The sequence below is a fragment of the Crocuta crocuta genome, unplaced genomic scaffold (assembly GCF_008692635.1).
Source record: "Crocuta crocuta isolate KB4526 unplaced genomic scaffold, BGI_CrCroc_1.0 scaffold228, whole genome shotgun sequence".
NCBI lineage: Eukaryota > Metazoa > Chordata > Mammalia > Carnivora > Hyaenidae > Crocuta > Crocuta crocuta.
This window is the reverse complement of record NW_027532820.1, coordinates 3,113,886-3,138,169: the sequence shown is the minus strand read 5'-3', so window position 1 is coordinate 3,138,169 and position 24,284 is coordinate 3,113,886. Positions and strand designations below refer to the sequence as shown.

Sequence of the window (24,284 nt, the reverse complement as noted above, 5' to 3'; positions counted from 1 at the left end):
TTAAACAATATCCTTTACAGTAAGACTTCTCAGAGCTATCATTTACAGCTGTGTAAATTATCATTTACAATGAGATTTACATTCTAAGAATGAGACAGGTTTCCCAAACTTGTTTATCCATGGCTTCTGAGAAATGTCTTCTAGAAGAGTAGAGGGAAAATATTGATCTAAGTCAACATTCAATTAATGTCTTGCTGAGTTTGCATAAGTTGCTCAATCTCTCTGAGCCTCAGATCCCTTATCTATAAAAATGACTTTAACAAGAATATACATAGACCTCCTATCACATTACCTAACATACAGTGAATATTTAATGAATGATGACCATATTTTTTAGGATGTTTATGTTTAATAAATCAGAAATTGAGTCTTTGTTGAAGAAGTCAAGCTTTGCCTTATGCTTTAATCAGACCTACTAGAGGCACCTTTCAATTCTAAAAGTGTAGTTGTAAGCCTCAGTATTCTCTATCAGAGAACTGATGTGGTATGCACTGTGAAGGTATAAGGAGCCTGAGAGATTACAGATTGTTCGTTCTGAAGAATCAGAAATGCATTGTGGGATTTTTAGAGCCAATGTCAGTTCGACTTGTTTTGTTTTGATGTGCAATAACAGTTCTCAAAGTATAGTGTGAAACTCGTTTCGGGGACTTTCCCCAACTACATGTCTATGTGTGGCTGGATTTTCTTCATAAATTTTAATCCAAACAGGATAATGACAGGCAATACAGTAACAAATTGGAGAGTTCAGCTCTTAGACCAGACATGTGAAGAGATTTTTAAAAACTAAAACAATGTCAATCTTCTAATTTTTTGAGGTTGTTTTTTTCATACAAATGTGTTATTGTTGGCTTGTTATTTTTAAATGAGTTAGTAAGTAAAAAATGTTTTCCATAGTTTCTGAAATTTCAACATTTGATAGATAGAACTCACATAAACAAAAGCTCTTTGTGGCCTTCAATTTCTAAGAGTGTAAAATGTTCCTGAGATGAAAAAGTTTCTTGGCAATTTGAAGTTCAGCAAAAATTGCCTTATGAAATAGGGTATTTCACTATCAGAAAAACTTTGGAACTTAACTTTTTCTCTTTAATTAGGTTCTTTAGTAATTGAAGATAAAGAGAGTCAGCCACAAATGCCTAAGCAGAATCCTGTCGTGGAACAGAATTCACAGCCACCAGGTGGTTTATCTTCAAACCAGTTATCCAAGTTTCCAACACAGATCAGCCTAGCTCAATTACGACTCCAGCATATGCAGCAACAGGTAATGGCTCAGAGGCAACAGGTGCAACGGAGGCCAGCACCTGTGGGTTTACCAAACCCTAGAATGCAGGGGCCCATCCAGCAACCTTCCATCTCTCATCAGGTAAATTTGGAAGCAGGCCTGTCCTAACTTAGATAATTATAGTACAATTGTATTCAACATCTCTTAAAATAACCAAGACATCTGTCGTCTATGATTTACATATATGAATTTATAAAAATGTATCACATTAAGTATCCTTGACTTAGCGCCTAGTTTTTAGTCCTCAAAAAGGAATTAATGGTTTATTTAGCTGGTACTGTTTTCATCTACTCTTTGTTGTCTTCAAAGTATAACAGAGGATAAATGACTACATTCCTAAATAACCCATGCCTATGACTGATCAGGAAATTTGTAAATTGGTAACTCATAATTCCTGTATTAGTGTTTCAGAATGACTAATACTTCACTTAACTATTCTTTGTGGGATGCAGTTTAGAAAAACTACACTGCATCTGAGAAATGAAATAGAAAAGGGTGGAGGAATGGTTCATTAGAAAACTACCTTTTTCAAACTTTATTTCTGAGCAGGTACTCCATGAAGTATTCTTATTTTTACTAGAAATGAAGTATTCCATTTACTTTTTTTTTAATGTTTTATTTATTTCTGAGAGAGAGAGAGAGAGACAGTGTGGGCAGGGGAGGGTCAGAGAGAGAGGGAGACACAGAATCCAAAACAGACTCCAGGCTCTGCGCTAGCTGTCAGCACAGAGCCTGATGCGGGGCTCAAACCCACCAACCGTGAGATCATGACCTGAGCTAAAGTCAGATGCTTAACTGACTGAGCCACCCAGGCACCCCTCCATTTACTTTTAAGTCAGTTTTTGAAGATAAAAAGTTTATGCACTCTGTTAAGTATTTTAACCATCCTGCTCAAGTTAGATCTGGGCATACTTAATAAAAGCTTACTAAGGAATATAAGGTCTAATCAGATCATACCAATTGTTACTTACAGTTATGTTTATTTATTAATGTGTACTTTTCCGATTTCTGAGAAGGATTTTAAGTGGTACACAGTAATGACACAAATGAAGTAGAACAGGGTTTAATAAGAATCAAAGTGTGCAGAACTAGGCTACAAATTCTCATTTTACTTGAGAACAAGACTTAGCTCAGTATTTTTTCTCAACCAAACAAAATAAGAAACAGGAATAATATCCATATTATTTGGTAAAAAAGAAAAATTAGAGAAGTTAATTAGAGAAGAAACGTTTTACTGGTATTTTACTAGTAGTAAGAGGAATATATAATGTGGTTCTTTATGAAAAAACAATTTTAAATGGCATAATAGTTTTTTTGTAGCAATTTTGCACAACATAGAATTGGCCTTCATAGGCCTCCTACTTCAACCCTGAATAAAGTTGTGGGCACATGTGGATTGTGATTTGTTAAATTGCTTCTATGAAGGCCTGAAATGATTTATTTGAGGTTTATGACTTTTTAATAATTTGATTAAGAAGGATTGTTAAATCCAGAAGTATATTAATATGTCTAACAATATGCTAAATTGATTATTCCTCTAGAACTTTACTTTAACCCGCGTGTTCACAGAAGTAATTAACAAAGAAATTTAGAAGTCTTTGGTGAATGTTCCTTGAGAAAAGAGTTGTATACTTTAGATACCAGCAGAGTTGAAATTTTAAGAAAATTGAGAAATAATTTTGTCATTATCTCTGCAGAGTGACATACTGCAGGTAGACTTCAAAGAGCACCAAAATATTTCTAAAGAGAAATGTGAGGAGAAGAGAGGGAAAATTACTTGAGTGCATAGTGCTAAGCATTTGCATGATTAATTCTTATCTTAAGTGGGACATAGAAAAGTGATTTTATTTAATAGTTTATTAATGCAAAAAAGGATAAGTCCATTATTTGTGTTAATTATCTTTTCACTAAGAAGTGAGGAACTGAGGTGATGTAGATACTGTGTGACTTGGTCACTCATTGTTATTTATATAAGTAGTAACAAACGGAAATGACCTCTGAGCCTTTATTTTGCCTACTTATCTCAGAAACTTGCATTTGATCTTATTTTTCCTCTCTAGGATTTACTGCTATGTAATCTATATAATACACAATCCCTATTATGCAACCTAATTTTCCCACTTAGAAATAAAGTAACTTTAGTTATCTTTTGGTCATTACCTCACAAACTGTTGTTTTTCTGTCTTCTCAGCCTTCATTTTTATGTGTTCTCTGTCAAATACACATTTTTCAGTCATCAATTTGTCCTCCTCCATAAACTTGCCCTCTCAGCTATATACATTGTTTTCTACCAGTTTATTTATATGTTAAGCGTAGGGAAATATCTGCCTACGAGGAGGTGCACGTGTGCCTCTGGCTTTGTGGATATGTTCAAATCATATTCTACGTCGGTCTCTAGGACCCAGGTAAATTCAAAGGGCTAGTTCTAAGAATTGCTTACATGAGAGTTCCTTATTTCTTCTGAATATTAACCACATAATCTGTGTGGTTAAAGACTTGGGTGATACAGAGGTAGAATACACACTTCTGTGACTAAGTGGTACAAACTTGATCTCTGTGTATCTCTGTTCACTTAGCAATATACCGTATACTCCTTCAGACCCCAGACAGATCACAGTTTGTTGAGAGTGTGGTCATGTATGTTGTTGTATACATAACTCACAGCAGTGGTTCTTACTCCTGAGTCAGATTTACTGCTGTGGAGATGCTCTCGTTCATATGTAAACATTAATTTCCATGAACAGTGGATGTTAGAAGGACATCTGCTATCCTTCATGGTTATGCACAGTTGGGAACTACCGACCTAGAATACAATCAAACCCTATAATAATGAAGGTACTTAGAGTGAGGATGAGGGTAACGATGATTATACGTTAGTTTGCTCAAGTGCTCAATTATTTCTCTGTTCTCTCTGTGTTTTCCTTCTGTGTCTTTCTTGTAAATTAGTTGATTCCATTTAATTAAAGTAGCACTGGTTTTGCTTTTTCTTTTATGCTCATAACTAGTTCCTAATCTTATTCTTCCAAGTTGCCTTCCCTGTCTAATACAGTCAACTATAGCAGTTGAAGAGTGGGGGTGGGGGGTGAGGAAAGCACCTCATGTCTTACCAAACTGTGAGCTCCTTGATGGCCGAGTCGACATCCATTCCCACACTGATTTCTCAGAGTACCTGACTCTGACATCAAGTGTCATTTCTTGATTGTATCAATATATAAATGTCAGTCTGGCTGGGGCTATGAGAGTAGGACATCAAAAGGCTTCCATAAGTACCTTTATTCTCCTTAAGGACCAGTGTAGGTGCTTTTCCATTTTATAAAAAATTATCTCTTAGATAAATTTAGAAGTTTTGTACTACTTACACTGTAATTGCCCAACTGCTTTTCTGTTTGTGTTTCTCTGATATAAAACCCTTCAAGTCACAAAACTTTAAGAATTGGAAAGAATTGCTGTGGCTTCAGGCTTATGCATCTGTACAGTTCTGATATTTTCTCTAATAATTTTCTCTTCTTCACCCACAGAATTTCCCTTGGTCTTGAAACAGTATCTAAATCTGTTTTTCATTGGGTCTGCAATTGCTGGCCACTCTTGAGAGTTACTGAGGGTGAACCCAGTGCCAACTAATTTGTAAGAGGAGAAAGAGAAGCAGTTTACCCATGTAAGGAAAGTAAATTCCAAAAATGAGAGAGGAGAAGCTTAAAAAGAGGGCAGGGCTACACTAGATAGCTGTCTTTCTTCATAGGACCAAAAGTTAAGGTGCTGATATGTCAGCCTTATAAATTTCACATTGTTTGTCCCCTTGTGAATATGGAAGTTAATACTTCCCTTTTGAGAAATTTTCTAATTATATAGTTTAGAGAGCCTAAAAATAAGTATTTGCTTCGCAATAAATTGCCAACCATAAGATTGGTTCACAAGGAGACTTAGAGTGGCATATAAGGTTACCTTTTTCTAGAACACAGCTCTCAAGTTCCAGGGCTAGTGTTTATGCACAAAGTAGGCTTGCCTTCTCAGCTCTTGCCCTATCTTAAAACCAACCAGTGTTGTCCTTGAAGGGTTTCCATTTGAAATCTATTTTCTTTTAGGGAAAGTCATCTTCTCAGCTGTACCTTAATGAACCCCAGCTAAACACCAGAACGCGTTTTGGTAATGATGGGGCAGACTAGATTTGGATTAAAGCTCTAGTGCTGCCTTTTACTAGCCATGTGACCTTTTTCAAGCTATCTAAGCTTTCTAATGTTTAGTATCCGCATTTGTAAAATCAGGGCAGGGTAATAGTCATGGTAATAGTAAAGTAACTCGTATAAAATGGTAATCACAGTGTGTGGCAAATGGTTTGACCTCAGATTTAAAGCTCATCAATTAATTTATTTTTTAATGTTTATTTTTGAGAGAGAGACACAAAGTGCAAGCAGGGGAGGGGCACAGAGGGAGGGAGACCCAGAATCTAAAGCAGGCTCTAGGCTCTAAGCTATCAGCACAGAGCCTGATGCAGGTCTCAAACCCATGAAACGCGAGATCATGACCTAAGCCAAAGTCGGATGCTTAACTGACTGAGCCACCCAGAGCCAATTTTTAAATGTTGTTAATATCAACAATTTTCATTATTCACGATTTGTCAGTTAAGATGCAGACCTGGGAGCCAGAGTGCTTAAGTTCAAGTTCCAGCATCATCTTTTACTACCTTTGTTAATCTTGAATAGGTTATTTAAATTCTCTATACCTTGGTTTCCTTTTCTGTAAAATAAAGAGAGTCCCTACCTCATAGGATTGTTGTGAAGATTAAATGAGTTCACTCATGTAAAGCTCTGAAGCAGTGCCTGGCATGTAATGACTGGTCAGTAAATGTTAGCAATTAGTATTCAACCACCATATTATTTTAGGATCTGAAGAGGGCAATTCTTTGCAAAGTATAATCATCAGGGACTTAGGATAACAAACACAAATTTTCCCTGCTTCATGTTAGGGAAACATGGCCTACATCCAGTCCTATTATAACCTACTTTAAGTTGGAAACCCCTGTCCCATGGCTCTTTCCTAATGAAACTCCTTTCCACATAGCTTGTACACACTCCGGAAGGCTGCCTCCTTCCCCCAAACCCTTGTTGTGGTATTAATAAGCTATTCATCTGTGACAGAGTTGCTGTCTTTCTGTGAAAGTTAGAGTTCTCTGTAATTTGTCTTTCAGGAGATGACTGTCACTAAAACGGTTTAATTTATTTTTTCCAGCAACCCCCTCCACGTTTGATAAATTTTCAAAATCACAGCCCTAAACCCAATGGACCAGTTCTTCCTCCACATCCTCAACAGCTGAGGTACCCACCGAACCAGAACGTGCCGCGGCAAGCAATAAAGCCCAACCCGCTACAGATGGCTTTTTTGGCTCAGCAAGCTATAAAACAGGTATGTATCTTTACTTTCTTCAGCTTCTTGTTCTGCTTCTCTGCTTTCAGATCATCTTGAATTTATAAATAAAGCAATGGTTATGAAGAGCAAGAGCAAGGGTTTTTTTGTTTTTGTTTCTAATAAATATGAGTTACACAGTTTATTACAGACAGACCCAATGAGACAAAGCTAAGAGAATGGGTCCCAATGTGTAATTAACAAGAGAAGTCAAGCCACATATGTTGGATTAGAGGCCCAGAATTATCACTGAGTCATAGGTATGAATTTTGGCAATACTCATAGGTGTAGCTTTTACCTGAGTTCATTAAACTTCCTAAGACAGAAGAATTCTGACAAATACAGGTTATATTCTGCAAAAGAGAATGTAAATGATCTTTAAGTTGTTTCAAGGAGACTTAGAAACAAACTGATAGTTTTAATATGGAGTACCTATACATCTGATGAAATTGAGTGTTTAAGGTTCTATGTTAAATCCAATAAGATTTAATATTTATATTCTTAAGGTCTTCAGGTAAAAATACTTTCTAGATAGGACATTCTTTTGTAATACATGTCAGAGTTCTCTCTTTGTCTTCAAGCACTTGTGTCAGCAGTCTTTGCAGCTACTACTTGTAGGCTGATTTCAGTTTACTGTTTTTGCCAAGACCAAAATAAGGAATATGATGTGATTTCCATAATTCTGTGACATTCGTTTAATCAAATGATGTGAAAATTCTGTTCTAAAAGTAGATGTGCTGTGTGTTTGTTTGTGGTCATAATTAGTTTGGCTTTGCTCTTATATTACAAAATTTTCTTAAATAATATTTTAATAAAAATATTTTTAAATAAAAGTCATTCTTCTCTCTGTTTCATTCGTAGAAGGAGGTGAAAAGCCCTCAAGCGTCATTTTAGCCTTAAATCCTGTTTGCTTTCCTAACAATTTTGTGACCTTGTGCAGTTTAATCTTTTAAATGTCATTTGCCTCAGCTATGTATTGAGTCCCTTGCAGAGTTGTGCTGAGACCGCTAATATATACAGAAGCTCTAGCACATTCTGTGTGCACAAATGTGTACCTTCCCTCTTCTCCAGTTGTTACTTTCAATGTGTAGATACATGCTCAAGGACCTTTTTAAAATGTTTCCTGGTCAAAAATCTAAACCTGAATGAATAAATGAATAAACTAGGAGATAATATAGTGGGGAAATGGGTTTTTTTGATTGATAAATTAAATTAACAAATTATAGTACACTTCCACAGTGGGAATATTTTTAGCTATTGAGAAAATGCAGTAATCTTAGATGATTCTGTTATGTGGAAAACAACATTATAGAATTTTTGTAGGGTATTATCTCATTTTTCTGGTTGTGTGTTTTATCTCATGTAAGTATTTTAAAAAAAAAATAAACCCTGGAAAGATAAACATTTTCTATAACTGTGATTATTCTGGAGGAGGAAAGTTGGACTAGGGTCCAGGGAAAGAGAGATGGATGGATGGATGGATGGATGGATGGACAGACGGACATGAGGGGTGGGTCTGTGGTAAAGGTGACATTTACAGGTTTCTTTACACAATGTTTTCAATGAAGAATACAAATTAATTTATCAGAATTGGAAAGCCTCTCACACTATCCCTCTGTGTAGTGTATGTAGTCCATATATTGTTGTATTTGGGGATTTTCTTTTCCCATTGTATAGTCCTGAGATACCTCTCAGTTGCTTTTCTTTTCCCCTATATTTTACTACAAAAATTGTCAAACACAACACCTGGAAGAGTTGTGTAAGGGGACAAATTGTTCTGTTTGTCTTCTCACTTATTATCCATATAGCCACTTATTCTTCCATCTATCAATCAAGTCTTCTTATTTTTTGATACACTTTGAAGTAAATTTTAGAGAGCTGCATGGTTCATCTCTGTACTTATTCCTAATATTCTAGTATTAGTGTGTTTATCTCAACCTTTAACATAAATGACAAAGAATTTCCTCAGCTGTTTATGTTTAATTACCTATTTGTATCCAAGAAGTGAGTGAAAAAAAAATCCTGCAAGCCTGGGTCTAGAGCTAATGTTTGATGTTTGAGGTTTCAGTCTAGTTCTAAGGCTACAAGGCAATTTATTGGGAGAATTCTTAGTGTCACCATCTTTAAGTCGCACTTCTTAGGCTGGTCCAATTCTCAAAGCATCTCTCTGACCTCTGCCTAAAATTCAGGGCCTGGCTGCTCCTTGAAGCCAGCTTGGGTAAGCAGATGGCGGGTAGAGGGAGTGGGGAGCTCAGCATTCTGTGTGAGTGTGGTTTCTTAATCTTCATTTTCAGGGCAGCACTTCTCTGCCTTCAGCTGAACCTGGTGCTCTTTAATCCAAAGACATGGTTTTCTCTATTTTATTTTATTTTTAATTTTTTTTTTTTTACAAATTGTTTATTGTTGGTTTTCTCTATTTTAGGGAATAAACGTATAGCCTTCCTCTATGGAGATGGACGTATTATCTTGGGGTAACTACAGTAAAATAGGAAAGGAACGTGATCTTCACTGCTTCTTAAACAAACTTGCAGCAGATTATCCCGTTTTCAGCCCCAGCTTCACCTCTCATGCTTTTAATTTCCAAGCTCTTAGGGGTTCTGTAATATGTGCAAAATTTCCCCTGAATTGTTATTGTAGTTTCGGGTGTCTCAGGTGGGGACAGAAGAAAATGGATCTTTTTAGCCGTCCATCTTTACCTTGAAGTTGCTCTGTGCTTTTGTTTCTTTTCCAGTATGTTGTTAGCTTTCTAGGATTGGGTATTGTGGTTTTCTGATACATGCTAATTGTTTTCTGGGATAGATAGATAGATAAAATTGAGTGCTTTTTATTTTTGGACAGGATTAATGAAAATGATATATACCTGTGCCTCCCCCCTTGCCATTCAAAGTACAGTTGAATTCCCTCACAGAATGTGTCTTCTGCTCTGTTTTGGGACAGAGGAACAGGGATCAGTAGGACATGTCCTGTTTCGGCCTGCTGACAGACAGCCTTTCTCCTTTCTTGCTACTACAGTGGCAGATCAGCAGCGGGCAGGCGGCCCCGTCAACTGCCAGCAGCACTTCCTCCACTCCTTCCAGTCCTACCATTACGAGTGCAGCAGGATATGATGCAAAGGCCTTCGGGTCACCTATGATTGATCTGAGCTCACCAGTGGGAGGCTCTTATAATCTTCCTTCTCTTCCAGATGTAAGTGTACTTAACATTTGTACTGAGAATGTTTCCAAAACTTGAAGTGAACTTGTCTGGTAAAAGGCTTGAGTTAGTCAGATTATAGGTTGTGTGTTGGGTTTTAGAAGTTACTTTTCTTCTTTAGAAATATAACAGCAGGAAAAATAAAAAGATAAGCCCATCTTTCATGGCACTGATGTTAAGCATGTTGTAAATGAATGATTATGGTGATGGACTCTGGAATCTAAGCTGGGAAAGCTGGGCATACAGACCTGGGAAGAGGTACTGGAAAGGTGAANACAGAGACAGTTTTCACAGTGGAAATGAAAACATTTTCTCCCAGACTATACTGGCCAGTGCACGATTACCTCTGATTTACTTTATATTTAAATTAAATACATTTACTCACTAACTCTATCAACATGACTTTCTAAAAAATCTTTTCCAAAGGGAGAAAATAAAACATCCCGTAGATAGATCTCCAGATAAGTTGACACTTGTTTTACCTCTTCTGATCCTACAAGGTTGTAGAATTGTGACCACAAACATTAAAATTAAAAACTTTTAAGAAATATCCGGTCAGATTATAAGAAAATTATTTTGATTTTCATTATTGGTTTTTCAAGTTACTGAGATCAATTAATGTTTTCTAATAGTTGCATCATTAACCTTTCCAGAGTTATTTCATTTTTTAAATACTTGCATATATTTTAAATGGGTAAAGTACATGTATTTTTCACTCATAAATGATATATAGGAAAATTAATTTGGTCTCATTCGTATAATTTTATTTTAGCTTTTAGGATTACCTCACAATATGAATAACTTTCCTTACATTAACATCCAATAGATCCACTCACATTCCAGTATGTTTTACACTCTGAAAATAATTGGCCAAGGTATTGCCAAATGATTATTAAACATAAATGACCCTGCGTACTTTCCCCCACCCCTGAAGAGGACCCACAGAAAGCACAGTTGTCCTTCTGGCCTTTTCTCTGCAGTCCTCAGATAAAGGTGATCCTTTGTGTACCAGCCTAGCTCAACTGAAAATTTTCAACTGAGCCATAGAATAAAGAAGCTGATTTGAGTGACCACTTTCTCAGTCCCCGCAAAGATGGTTCATAACTACACCATTCTAGATGGAGGGGGAAAAGTAGATTCATCATAACAATCTATGCCCTAGGACAGTAGAACTTAAGTCTCTTGCAGAATCATAGTTGAGAAAGGCTGGAACTGTGTTAGAGAATTGAACTTGATTTTAATCACAAAGACATTTTTGGGAAATAAATGGTCTATTTAAGCATGAAAAGTATTTGCATCTAAAGAATTAAAGTCTTATTCATTAGAAATTTAGCATTATTTTAGCTGAGCGATCAGTTGGGAAAGAAGTGTTAGCTGTATACCTGTTATATTAAAGCAAAAATCTCTAAAGGATCCATTTTTCCTACCAGTTAGGTGAGGTTGGTGTTCTGGAAATATGCTCTGTGTGGGCTTACTTCATCTAAGTAATGCGTACCACAGCAGCAATTCTCAGGAGTGTGAGCCAGCTACTACCCTTTCACAGGTTACACAAGGTCCTTGCCGTATAAGGCCAGATTTTCTTCAGTTCTTCAACCAAAACCACACATCACAGCAGACTTAGTACAGAAGCAGGTAGAAGAATTCAGCTGTTAATTAAGCCAGACACTAAAGAAATTTGCAAAAATGTGAAACTGCTTTTTTTTGGGGGGGAGAGGGCTACTTTTTGTTATTTTTAAGTAAGTTGAATATTTTTTGTTTTAGTTTTTAAGGGTATAAATAACACACGATACTCCTTTCACCTTCCTCATAACTTTTGAAATAGTATGTCTTCAGTATCTTTACTAAGATGGAACATTAAGAAGAATAAAAGCATTTTTCAAGATTGTTTATAGGGAAAATATGCATCAGAATTCTTAAATACGCTATTTATATACTTTATTACTCGATAGTAATTAAAGTTTTCTTTTAAGTTTAAAGTAGCTTTTAACTTGCAAAGTCAGGATGTTGTGAAATAATTTCTCTTCTTATAAGATTGACTGTTCAAGTACTATTATGCTGGACAATATTGTGAGGAAAGATACTAGTATAGATCACGGCCAGCCGAGACCACCCTCAAACAGAACCGTCCAGTCACCAAATTCATCAGTGCCATCTCCCGGCCTTGCAGGTAAAATGGGCTTCTTTTGACTCTGGGTCATTTTCCCTTTTTTTTTTTTTTTTTTTTTTTTTAAACTGTGCTTGTAATTAACCTCCTCCCTTGCCCCTGCCTCCCACCTTTTTGTTGGATGATTAAAATGAGTCTGAGTTTTGAGCACTGTTTAAATTTAGTATACTTTGAAGGTGAGAAGCAAAGGTTAAAACTCTCTACCTTTTTAATTTCAACAAAATTTCTAGGCCTCAGCGCATTCCCAGGAGGAAATTAGTATTATACTTTCTCCTTTTGATAAGTTTTCCTGTGATGTGGTCTCTTTTTGGGTGTAAGTTGCCTACGGTCAAAATTTATCAGTGCCAGTCACTTCTTTAGTGAGGTTTTTTATTTTTGGTGTTTAACTGATGTTTAAGAATTTTTAACATACTTACTCATTTCCTTTAAGAGAAAAGCACTCTACCTAATACTACTCACAGAGATTGGCAAAATAGGTACCTTAGAACAAAATATAGAGAGAGGAGAATTTCTTAAGGTTCACCAGTCATACAAACATAATAAGACAGTTAAACAGTTTAAAAGAAGATGCTTATTTGAAACATATACAGACAAACTGGAAGAACACTGTTGACAAATATGGCATGGGAACTGTTTAATTACGTAACAAGTTTGTGTAAATAAATAAGGAAAGCATTCAGCATTGCCAAAGGACTTGAGTAGATAATTCCCTAAAGAAGACCTAGAAATAGCCAGTAACTTGGGGGTTTTCAGTCTCACTAGTAGTCATTATAAATATCAAAATAAGATAGAATTTCTAACTTTTAAATTAGCAAAGACTTAAATCATGAAAATACTCATTGATAAGAATGTGATAAGAGAAGTACTCTGCTACATAGCTGGTGAGAGTATATAACTTGACAGAACATTTCTGGATACCATTTTGACAATATTACTAAGACTGACATTTATGCATAACTGGCTCTATGCTAGGCATTGGACAAAGTGTCTTAAATGTATTGCCTAGTAGAATAGTTGTTTCAGTGTCCCTGTTAATCGGTCTCCATGTGACTTTCTGTCTTGGACTGCTTTTATATCAGCACCTACCACTTTTCATTGTCTTCTATAGCTTTCACTAGTCCTCACGGAGATTTTTCCCTGCTTTACATTTGACTTTGTTGGGAGACATTTTTTTTTTAAGTTTTGTTTTTTGTTAGAACAAGTGGAGGAGGGGCAGAGAGGGGTGAGGGACAGAGGATCCAAAGTGGGCTCCATGCTGACAGTAGAAAATCCAGTGTGGGGCTCCAACTCATGAACCATGAGATCATGACCTGAGCCGAAGTCAAATGCTTAACCAACTGAGCCACCCAGGTGCTCCTGGAGACATTTTTGATTGTCACATCCGTGGGTGGGAAATGTGGAGAGGTACTACTGACATCTAATAACTAGTAGAGGCCAGTGATACTGCTAAATATCCACAATGCACAGAGATCCCCCACAATAAAGAATAAAGAATGCTGAATAAAGAATAAAGAATACTGGCCCAAAATGCCAGTAGTACTGAGGTTGAATTCTGCTAGTCTAAGAGGGTTAGACTTTGCTTGGAGTCCAACAACTGCTTATTATTTTATATAATTCCATTGTGTTCCAGCTTCGATGTATAGTACTAAGTGAGCATATTCAGTAGGAAATTACATATATAATAATTAACTCATGTTATGAGTGTGAATGATTTCCTCTTCTTCAGGACCTGTTACTATGACTAGTGTACACCCACCAATACGTTCACCTAGTGCCTCCAGTGTTGGGAGCCGAGGAAGGTAAACTGACTTAACTTTATCCTCTAGTACATAAAATCTCTGCTGAGATTTCTCTTGCCAGGGCTCAACATGCTCTTGGTACTCAATACATCTTGAACAGTTTCCTTTATTTTTAACTTTAAATCAAAAGTTTAATTATTATAACTTAATAAACTAATGGGTTAAGTAAATAAAGTATAATTTTGTCTTTAAAGATACAAAAAATTGGGGGGATATGTTGAAAATAAGAAAATATGTTTGTCTTGAGCTTAATAGCAAGGAAAAATTGAAATTAAGTAGGTATAACATACTGTACTGTATAGGGATATGTACAAATACAAACTTAGCGGGAAAAGAAACATAACTTCAGTGTTCTCTGACTTTTTTAATTCACAGTTGTTGTAATTCTGTCCCAACTTACTGCTTTGCTCGTCTACTTAGGCTTACAGACTTCTAGATAGTGAGCCCAGTTCTTACTTAGCTAATCATATGGACGATGCATTCTCTTGGGAACAATGTTGCCTTTAATCCCATGAAAAGATTATGGGTATCAGTAAAAGGTTTTTGTCCCACTGCATTTTTAAAAGAGCCAAACACCAATAACTTACATCTCTAGTATTAACTAGTGTTCACTCTTTGTGACAATAAATCGTTAATGTGAGCCCAGAGTGCTCTTTGTCACTGATTAGAGAAATAAGTGGGAAAGCCTTACAAAAAGATGCTAGCTCTTAGATACTAAAACCTGGCTGCCCAGTTGTAGAGCTTCAGAGTGTTCAAGTCTGTTTTCTTTTAATGCAGGTTTTATTCAAATTTTTCAAAATATCTTTGCAGAAGTGTGTAACTAATTACATAGGTTAATATGTAAAACATTTTTTATACATGAATCTGTGTGTGGGCAGCTGTGTGCAGGCAGTGGCTACATTTCACTTGTATATCGTTTATCATGTATTATGTTACTGGAACATAGCGACCATTGCTGTGAAGATATACAGCATTACTTCTAAAAGCTATTGTCATACTTTGTTTTGAGATACTTAAGGTAGCATTCTTTGATGTTTTTGTTTTTTCTTTCTTATAGCTCTGGCTCTTCCAGCAAACCAGCAGGAGCTGATTCCACACACAAAGTCCCAGTGGTCATGTTGGAGCCAATCCGAATAAAACAGGAAAATAGTGGACCACCTGAAAATTATGATTTCCCTGTTGTCATAGTGAAACAAGAATCAGATGAAGAATCTAGGCCTCAAAATGTAATTATTTTAATTTGGGGGACAGGATGAAAGCAACTTTTAACTGGCAGATAGGAGATTAAAAATGTTACGTTGAGGGACACCTGGGTGCTTCAGTCAGTTAAGCATCTGACCCTTGTTTTAGTCTCAGTCATGATTTCATGGTTCGTGGGATTGAGCCCCATGTTGGGCTCTGTGCTGAGCAGGGAGACTGGGATTCTATTTCTCTTTCTCTCTCTCCCTGCCCCTCCCCTGCTCGTGCTGTCTCTCTCGCTCTCTCAAATAAATAAATAAACTTTAAAAAATGTTATGTTTAAAAACAGGGAAATAGTCAACTTAAAAGTTAAAAATTTTGAGGAAATCTCTCAGTAAATTAAAAGAAAGAAATGGATGGAAAATAGGGAGAACAGTTTGAAAAATCAGAGGCATTTGAGGTTGGGCATTTGAGTAAAACACATGGAAGGTAATTGCCAAAAAAAAATAATACAAGGAAATTTACTGTAACTGAAATGCATGAGCATCTGAATTGAAAGGGACCAAATACCAGAACATTAAATGAAAACAGGACTCAAGTTATATTATCATCAATTTCAGGATACCAGGATTCTAAAAGCTTCTAGATGGAAAAAACACCTTATGGAAAGAATCAGACATCATACTGGCACCAAGTCCTCAAAATGGATGCTTGAATCTGAAAGACAATAGAGAAATACCAAAATTGTTTTCATAGCCAGAACTCTACACCCAGGCAAATTCTCAATCATGCATAAAGATTAAATAAAGATTTTTAGATGTGCATTCAAGGTTTCAGAAATTTTAATTCTCCTGTACTCATCCTCCAGAAGATATTTGAAAATAGGCTTCATCAAAAACAGAATGAACCAAGAAAGAAGGCATAAGATCCCAGAAAGGGGATCTAACACAGAAGAGAGACAAAGAAGAGAGTACTTCCCAGTACAGCAGCTCCCCTGGTGCGTCCTGTAGGGGGACAGGAGACCCCACGGGGACGCATGTGAGAGCGAGAAAAATGCTGGGCAGTATTGGGAGGCATTTTATAACCCTACTGGAGGCTGTGAGAGTGACTTCGAGATAGGACATAGAAAAGTAAGCAGATGAAAGAAAAGGGCAGGAAAGGGAGAGAGAGGAAAGAAGGAAGGAAGCAAGCAGCACCTGGGTGGCACAGTCGGTTGAACGTTTGACTTCCGCTCAGGTCATGATCTCACGGTTTGTGGGTTCAAGCCCTGTGTCGGGCTCTGTGCTGACAGCTCAGAGCCTGGAGCCTGTTTCAGATTCTGTGTCTCCCTCCCTTTCTGTTCCTACCCTACTCATGCTGTCTCTCTCTTTCTCTCAGAAATAAATAAAACATTTAAAAAATTTTTAAAAAAGAAAGAAGGAAGAATTGAATCATAGTAAAAACAAAAAGACAAAAAGGAAACGTAGTCATAATACATTCTGTGGTTATGTGATGAACAGTATTTATAATGGTATAAACAAACACCTATATTATACAAATTTAAAAACTAGATGTAATCAGGATAAAACCTGAATATGCATTTAACCAGAAATTGATTTTTCAGGATACTTAAGCAGTGCAGCAATGATACTGACCAGTTGGAATAGATGTTGGCCATAAAGTTACAGTGGTATCTAATAAGTACATATATACATACATACATACATACATACATACATACTTCATAAAGCGTTAAGAAAGTGGCATGAGTGGTATGTATGTGAGGAGTGGGTGGAGAGGCAGGAAGGAAAAATCTAATCTTCCATCATGAAGAGTATATATATATATGTGTGTATATATGTGTGTGTGTGTATATATATATATATATACACACACACACATATATATATATACACACACACTCACGTACATTTCAAACAGAAAATATGTTTAAAATTGAAAATCTGAGAAATTACAAGTGATTTATTAAAAAATAAATTGCAAAAAATGCTAAATAATTTGAAAATAATTGTCTCTAAGGAATGAGATAATACCATGTTTTTAACTAAATCTGCATTTATTACTTTGAAATATTAAAAGTTTAAAGGAGATGATAGAGTTTGTTACTGACTTAAAAATGGTACCATCCCAGGCCCCAACCTAAAATTTAGATTCATCTTAAAGTTAATAATAGCTCTTGAAGAAGTGAAATTAATTCTAAGAATTAAAGCATGATACTTTTCTATGATTGATAATCAACAGTAAGCATATTTTGAGTCTGCGTTATAAAAATTTTATTATGAAACGTTTTAAAAAATATTTTGAGAGAGAAAAGGCAGGGGAGAGGCAGAAAGAGAGGGAGAGAGAGAATCCCAAGCAGGCTCTGCACGGTCACCCCAGAGCCCAACGTGGGCGTTGATCTCACAAGCCAAACCTTGAGTCCGAAACTTAACCAACTGAACCACCCAGGCTCCCCTGCTGATCTTCTATTTTGATGATAGTTTTTAGTAGAGATTCGGGTCTTCGTTACCTTTGAGGAGTCTATTAGAGTAAATCTCTTCTGTTCTCATACATATGCACAGGCTCTTTTGAAGTACCCAGGTGCCTATGAGAGAGCAGACTCCTGTCCCGAACTGCAGCAGTGCTAATAAAGAATGCCCATTTTGAGAAATAAACACACACTCCTCTTTCCATTGCAGACCAACTATCCAAGAAGCATACTCACCTCCCTGCTCTTAAATAGTAGTCAGAGCTCTACCTCTGAGGAGTCTGTGCTAAGGTCAGATGCTCCCGATAGCACCGGAGATCAACCTGGACTTCACCAGGAAAATTCCTCCAATGGAAAGTCGGAGTGGCTGGATGCCTCCCAGAAGTCACCCGTTCATGTTGGAGAGGCCAGGAAAGAGGACGACCCCAACGAGGACTGGTGTGCAGTTTGTCAGAACGGAGGGGAGCTCCTTTGCTGTGAGAAGTGTCCCAAAGTGTTTCATCTTTCTTGTCATGTGCCCACGTTGGCAAATTTTCCAAGGTAAGATGGTACTTGCTTCCCTTTCCCACATTCTTCCACTAGAAATAATAATTGATGCTCATTGTAACAGCAGACTTTTGTAAAAATTTCAGTGAAGACCCACTTCACACAAATGTATACTTCAGCATAGGGGCTTTGATACTCTGCTTCCCATTCCGTGTGCTTCTCTTAAAACCTAGTCTGTAAAGAAAAGGGGTAAAAAAACCAATCCTTCAAATTATTATACATGGTTACCCTAAAAAAATGGTGATTCTTACACACAGTAATTGCCACAGTTACTGCATCTTTTTGCCAAGCATTGAGCTGTATCATTTATAAGTATCTCAAGTACATTTCAAACCAACCCTGAGATGCTGTTCCTGCTGCTGGCGAACAGCAGCCACTGTGTTGATCTCTTTAGTTCTTCAAAAGCTATACTTTTTACTATTTAATTCCACATTTAAAGTTGCAAGAATAGTACCAAGAATATTTCTTTTTCTTGAGTCATCTCGGAGAAAATAACAATTGTGCCTCACATCAGCCATAAATTAATGTGTGTGTTTATATTTTTAAGTGTTTCTTTCATGTAAGTGTTTCATACCTCCTTGACTAACATTTCCACTTAGGCCCTCGCATTGTATTTCTGCTGTCAAACCCTCTTAGCATGGTGCTGTGTACATAGTAGATATGCAGCAAATTCTCAGGGATTAAAATTCATGCCAAATAAATAAATCTGTATCATAGGTGATGTGGAGGAAGTGGGAAAGTGAGATGGTGAAGGGAGAAGTGATGCATTAGGAATTCAGAAATTCCTGGGGCTCCTGGGTGGCTCAGTCAGTTAAGCATCTGACTTCATTTTGGCTCAGGTCATGATCTCACAGTTCATGACTTCAGGCCCCACATCAGGCTCTGCGTTGATAGCATAGAGCCTACTTGGTATTATGTCTCCCTTTCTCTCTGTCCCTCCCCTGCTTGCTATCTCTACCTCTCTCAAAATAAATAAAAATAAACTGTAAAGGAAAAAAAAAGGAATTCAGAAATCCTTTACCTTCCAACAGTGGAGAGTGGATTTGCACTTTCTGCCGAGACTTATCTAAACCAGAAGTTGAATATGATTGTGATGCTCCCAGTCACAACTCAGAGAAAAAGAAAACTGAAGGCCTTGGTAAATTAACACCAATAGATAAAAGGGTAAGTTTTTTTGTTTTTGTTTTTGTTTTTACATTTCTAACCTAGACTGTTAGCTAAACAGGTTTTTTGTTTAGATGGATTATAGTATTGCAGGTGTGTCTTTTGTCAAAGAAATGTGTATTCAATCAAAATTTTATACTGATCTCTTTTTTCTTTAGTTTTTTCCCAAGAGTGTAAGGATCTTAAGTGATATAACTTGTGACTTTTCCTGGTTAAAAAAAAATTACAGTACTGTCTATACATTTTTTACAAGCTTAAAAGACTGTACTTGAACAAGGTAAACATGTATACTTGAACATGTATCCTTTATGTGGTCTAGAGTTTTAAAATCAGTGTCCCTTCAGTAAATTTGTTTCTACTATAGATACGTTTTCTTCCTAATGTGTTGAAAATGGGCACCACAGAGATGGATTTTCCTATTTACTCTTTCTGGAAATAATTCCATTCTTGTACCCAGTGGTACTGGGCTTATAACTCAAAGCCAGCTAATACAGTTAACTGTAATTAACATTTAAAGCTACTACCTCAATACTTCTTCAGTGCTAAAGAAGTTCCTCTGCTAAATAACACTGTGTTTACTGGGATAAACCCCTAAGCAGGGAAAAGCAGCCACGTGCTCAGATGGGACCTTCTGCATTCAGAGATGGGACCTAGAATGTCTGTCTAGGATTGGACAAACCATAGAAAGGGTTCCACCTCTGGATCAGTTACATACATATGTTCTTCTTATTGATTATTAATAACTCAATATACAGTGTTGTATATAAGTGATGAATCATGGGAATCTACCCCTAAACCAAAAGCATACCATACACACTGTATGTTAGCCAATGTGACAATAAATTATATTAAATAAATAATAAAAAAATAAAATAAAATAGAAAATAATAATGATAATCCAATATACAAATTGGAGGGTTAAGTGGAAACTTATTTTTAAAGAGGCTCAAATAGGTTTCTCATGATACTTTTTGTTCCTATAATTATAACAACTGCTCTCCTATATCACATCACCCCCAACTATTAAACAGTGTATAGTTCAACAAATGATTGAAGAGATGAAAACTCTAGCAATGTTTTTCTTGTACTTACCTGGCTTTAATTTTTATTCTAGTATTTTGAGATCCATGACATTGTTAGTAAAAATAAGCTGTGATTTCATTATTATTTTTTAATTTTATTTTTCTGCTTAGAAGTGTGAACGCCTACTTTTATTTCTTTATTGCCATGAAATGAGCCTGGCTTTTCAAGATCCAGTTCCTCTAACTGTAAGTATTAATATCATTTTGTGCATTTTTACACAGGATGATTTTTTTTTGAAACTTGATTTATGAGAATGTATAGTCAGTTTCCTATATTTAATCCAAACCTTACAGCTTTATTAATACAAACAGAATGCTTTGATCTTGAATACACTTTAATGTTCACAAACTGGTCCAAAACTTGTATTCATTTCTCATATATTATTGTCTCCTTTATCTCACCTATTTTCTGGAATGAATTCTTTTTCTTTTTTTTTTTAAGATTTTATTTTTTTAAAGTAATCTCTACACCCGACATGGGGCTCAAACTCATGACCTTGAGATCAAGAGTTACATGCACTCCCAAATGACCCAGCCAGGAGCCCCTCTGGAATGATTTTTGTTTTTCAAGAGGCTTAGGCATATATCCTAAGCCGTTGGGAAAAAAAAAAACTGTTCACTTGAGATAAAGACCCCCAAAATTCTTTGTACAAATATTTTGATTTCTGCAGGCTGAGATTTCAAGTACTAAGTTGACTTTAACAATACGGGAAGGGGTGTGTGCCCCTGTGTGGGGGTGTGTGGGGGTGTGTGTGTACCATTGCCCCTAAAAGGTTCCTGTTTGTAGGGGCGCCTGGGTGGCTTAGTCGGTTGAGCGTCCGACTTTCGCTTAGGTCATGATCTCACGGTTCGTGGGTTCGAGCCCCGCGTCGGGCTCTGTGCTGACTGCCAGCTCGGAGCCTGGAGCCTATTTCAGAGTCTGTGTCTCCCTCTCTCTCTGACCCTCCCCTGTTCACGCTGTCTCTCTCTCTCCTAGAAATAAATAAAAAAAATTAAAAAAAATAAAAAAAAAAAGTTCCTGTTTGTAGAATTTATTTAGGGCAGGTAGAATTTAGTCATTTTTATTATAGCATCTTATTTATTTTGAAAGGTGCCTGATTATTACAGAATAATTAAAAATCCAATGGACTTGTCAACCATCAAGAAGAGACTACAAGAAGATTATTCCATGTACACAAAGCCTGAAGATTTTGTAGCTGATTTTAGATTAATCTTTCAAAACTGTGCTGAATTCAATGAGGTAAGAGGAAAAAATGAAAAAACAACAGCAATGGGAAAGTAATACTAAACCAAACACTTCATCAACAAAAGAGATGAGTATATCTATGATAGTATAAACGTCAGAAAGTTTGAGTCTTTCAGGGAATGAAAAGTATTTAGGAAGACTTTATCCATTCTTATCCAGACGTTTATTATATGCTAAGTGGAAATGCAAATTATAGCTGACAACTTGAAAAAAACTTAGAAAATAGTTACCACTCCCTTATAGAATAATCCAGATGAATCCAAGCCTTTTATTTACTTCTTATCTGACCTTCTCTAGACTTTATCTAGCCCTGAGCTATTATTTACTTTATATCAGTGATGATGCATAAACACTTTCCCAAAACTAGAGTTAAAAGGGAGCAAAGATGCGAGAAATTTACTTATTTTATTGACTGTTGACTGCTAAAATATTGATGTTTGTTTTTAATTCATATTTTTATTTTTACCCAACAGCCTGATTCAGAAGTAGCCAATGCTGGTATAAAACTTGAAAGCTATTTTGAAGAACTTCTAAAGAACCTTTATCCAGAAAAAAAGTTTCCTAAACTAGAATTCAGGAATGAATCAGAAGATAATAAATTTAGTGATGACTCAGATGATGACTTTGTACAGCCCCGGAAGAAACGCCTCAAAAGCATAGAGGAACGTCAGTTGCTTAAATAAGCAATGCCATTGGCGTGTGCTGGTTTTTAGATTTTTTTTGTTTTTGTTTTTAAAAAACATTTTGTCAGTAATTTTAACATCATTACAAAACAAGTTTGTGAGCACTCTGATCTGTAAGTTTTTGATGTTTACTAGATTTTGATTTCCCTAATAAACCATTTCTTTATTAAGAAAGAAAGAAAAAGAGAAGAAGGAAAGGAGTGAAAGGGAGGGAGAAAAGAAGGAAGAAAGAAGCATCAGCAACAAAAAGACATTCTTCCTACTTCTTGGATTTCAAAACTACAATTTGGAGTGATAGCAACTATAGAAAGGAAGTAGACTATGTATGAACTCTTAAGTTGAAAGTTAATGTGGTTTTGGATGTGTGCATTAATCCATTTTTAGAAAATACCACTATCCATTAATTGTGGCCCAACCGTGAATTAGGTGTACTGTACTTAGGAACAGTACTCCGTGAACACGAGTGGTAATACGAGTTCTATCCTAGGATGCTGACTGGTGCAACGAAAAAGTAGATTAGATGCTATTAAGAAGGCACCTAACAGTTATATCATGTAAGATGGCAACTGTATTAAAGAAAAAGCAGGAAAACAAATGTTTGATTTTTGATCTGTTTTGGTTTTTTTGTCTGTAGAGGTGTTTGGTATAGCAGGTGTTCAAAGCCATTTTTCGTACATTTCTAAATATAACTTCCTCCACCGAGGAAGTAAGTGTACACAAGTTTGGTTTGCTGTGTGTCTCTGTGTAGTTTGTTGTTGGCTTTTTGACTGTGCAGGTGATCCTTTTATAAGAAGACTCATTGTTAGCAGGATGGCTGTTAGTGGAACCACCCTGAACGTGAAATATCACAGTGTGCGGCATATTTGATGTGAGGATTCTTCAACATTTACCCTGTTGAGCATTAAATATAAGTTCCGCTGAAAGGGACTAGTTTGGTGGTTTTCATGTTTATAATTTGGAATAAAAATGTGTTGTGGAATTTGGGAGTGGGCAGTTGGAGGGAACTATAAGGAAAATGTGTTTGTTTTTTTTTTTCCTAAAGGTTCTATTTCCTATTTTTAAAAAGTCAGAGCCTCAAATTGACTGTTTTATCTGACTTCATTCTGAATCTCATTTTCATTCTCCTAATAGAGATACTAAAAAAACAATCTTCTGAGAGCAAGCATATTACTAATGGGCCAGACTGGACTAATTGAACTGATAATCCATTCCTTTCACTTGTTCAGCGTCAGAGAAGGAAACTAAGTTGAGATCGACTGGCTAATGGCACAATATTTTTCTTCTAACATCTGACAAAATATTTACACGTGAATTTTTTTCAAAGTACCATTATAAAACATTAATTGAGGAAATCTTTCTCTTGAGGCTGACAGAATAAAAATGTAGCTGAAAATAAAAATATAGAAGAACCTTAGTCTTTGGATGGTATGATCTCCCATGAATTAGACCTAGAGGACTTGCTTTTTACACAAGGCAATACTTGTTAAAATGGATAAATTGAAAATATTCTGTAGCTAATTCGTTGGGTTTCCATGTATTGCTAAAGATAAAATATGAGAAAATAATTTAGTTACATTTGCTTCTCAAGACATAGGTCTTGTCCATAATATGTCACTTACAAAGTCTTAATCACTTTTCCAAATGTGCGTTTCCGAATAGTTGTTCTATTGTTGTGAAGATGCACTTGACATGTATTCTCTAAAGGCTGAACAAATTTTGATCACAGTGCATATACCTTTTAATTGTCTCTTTTCTCGCTCCAGCATTTTTAGCACAGCAACTCTGAAGGTTTTGCAAATAAGTTTCTTGTTGGCATCTTAGAATACTGTTCTTCTGACTGTTCTTCATACTTGTTTCCTGAGGCAAAGCAGAACAATACAGATAAATTTTGAGGAAGATCATAAAGGGAGGTAGCTCTTAAGGGAGAAAAATAATTTCTTAAAGTCCAGAATCTGAGCTAGAATTTCTACTAATGTGCCCAAAACTTTCACTGTTCTATTCAGTCATACTAATCTTTTAAAAACAGTATTTCACCTTTACCATTTTGTTTTTGCTGATTGAAAGGCAGTTAAGAACCATCTTT

The 24,284-nt window shown here is 36.1% G+C and overlaps 1 protein-coding gene across 1 annotated transcript in view; it reads left to right on the top strand.

Annotated features, from left to right (window-relative positions):
* The window catches only part of TRIM24 (tripartite motif containing 24), a 59,663-nt gene extending 36,535 nt beyond the window's left edge, over window positions 1-23,128 (top strand). The window contains exons 9-19 of the mRNA XM_077781082.1: window positions 1,092-1,360; window positions 6,506-6,679; window positions 9,692-9,865; window positions 11,903-12,038; window positions 13,762-13,834; window positions 14,892-15,060; window positions 17,692-18,020; window positions 19,058-19,190; window positions 20,384-20,458; window positions 21,363-21,512; window positions 21,992-23,128. Of these exons, the coding sequence (XP_077637208.1) occupies window positions 1,092-1,360; window positions 6,506-6,679; window positions 9,692-9,865; window positions 11,903-12,038; window positions 13,762-13,834; window positions 14,892-15,060; window positions 17,692-18,020; window positions 19,058-19,190; window positions 20,384-20,458; window positions 21,363-21,512; window positions 21,992-22,201 (1,892 nt within the window). The 3' untranslated portion in view covers window positions 22,202-23,128. The remainder of the gene's footprint in view (window positions 1-1,091; window positions 1,361-6,505; window positions 6,680-9,691; window positions 9,866-11,902; window positions 12,039-13,761; window positions 13,835-14,891; window positions 15,061-17,691; window positions 18,021-19,057; window positions 19,191-20,383; window positions 20,459-21,362; window positions 21,513-21,991) is intronic.
* The last annotated feature ends 1,156 nt before the right edge of the window (window positions 23,129-24,284 follow it).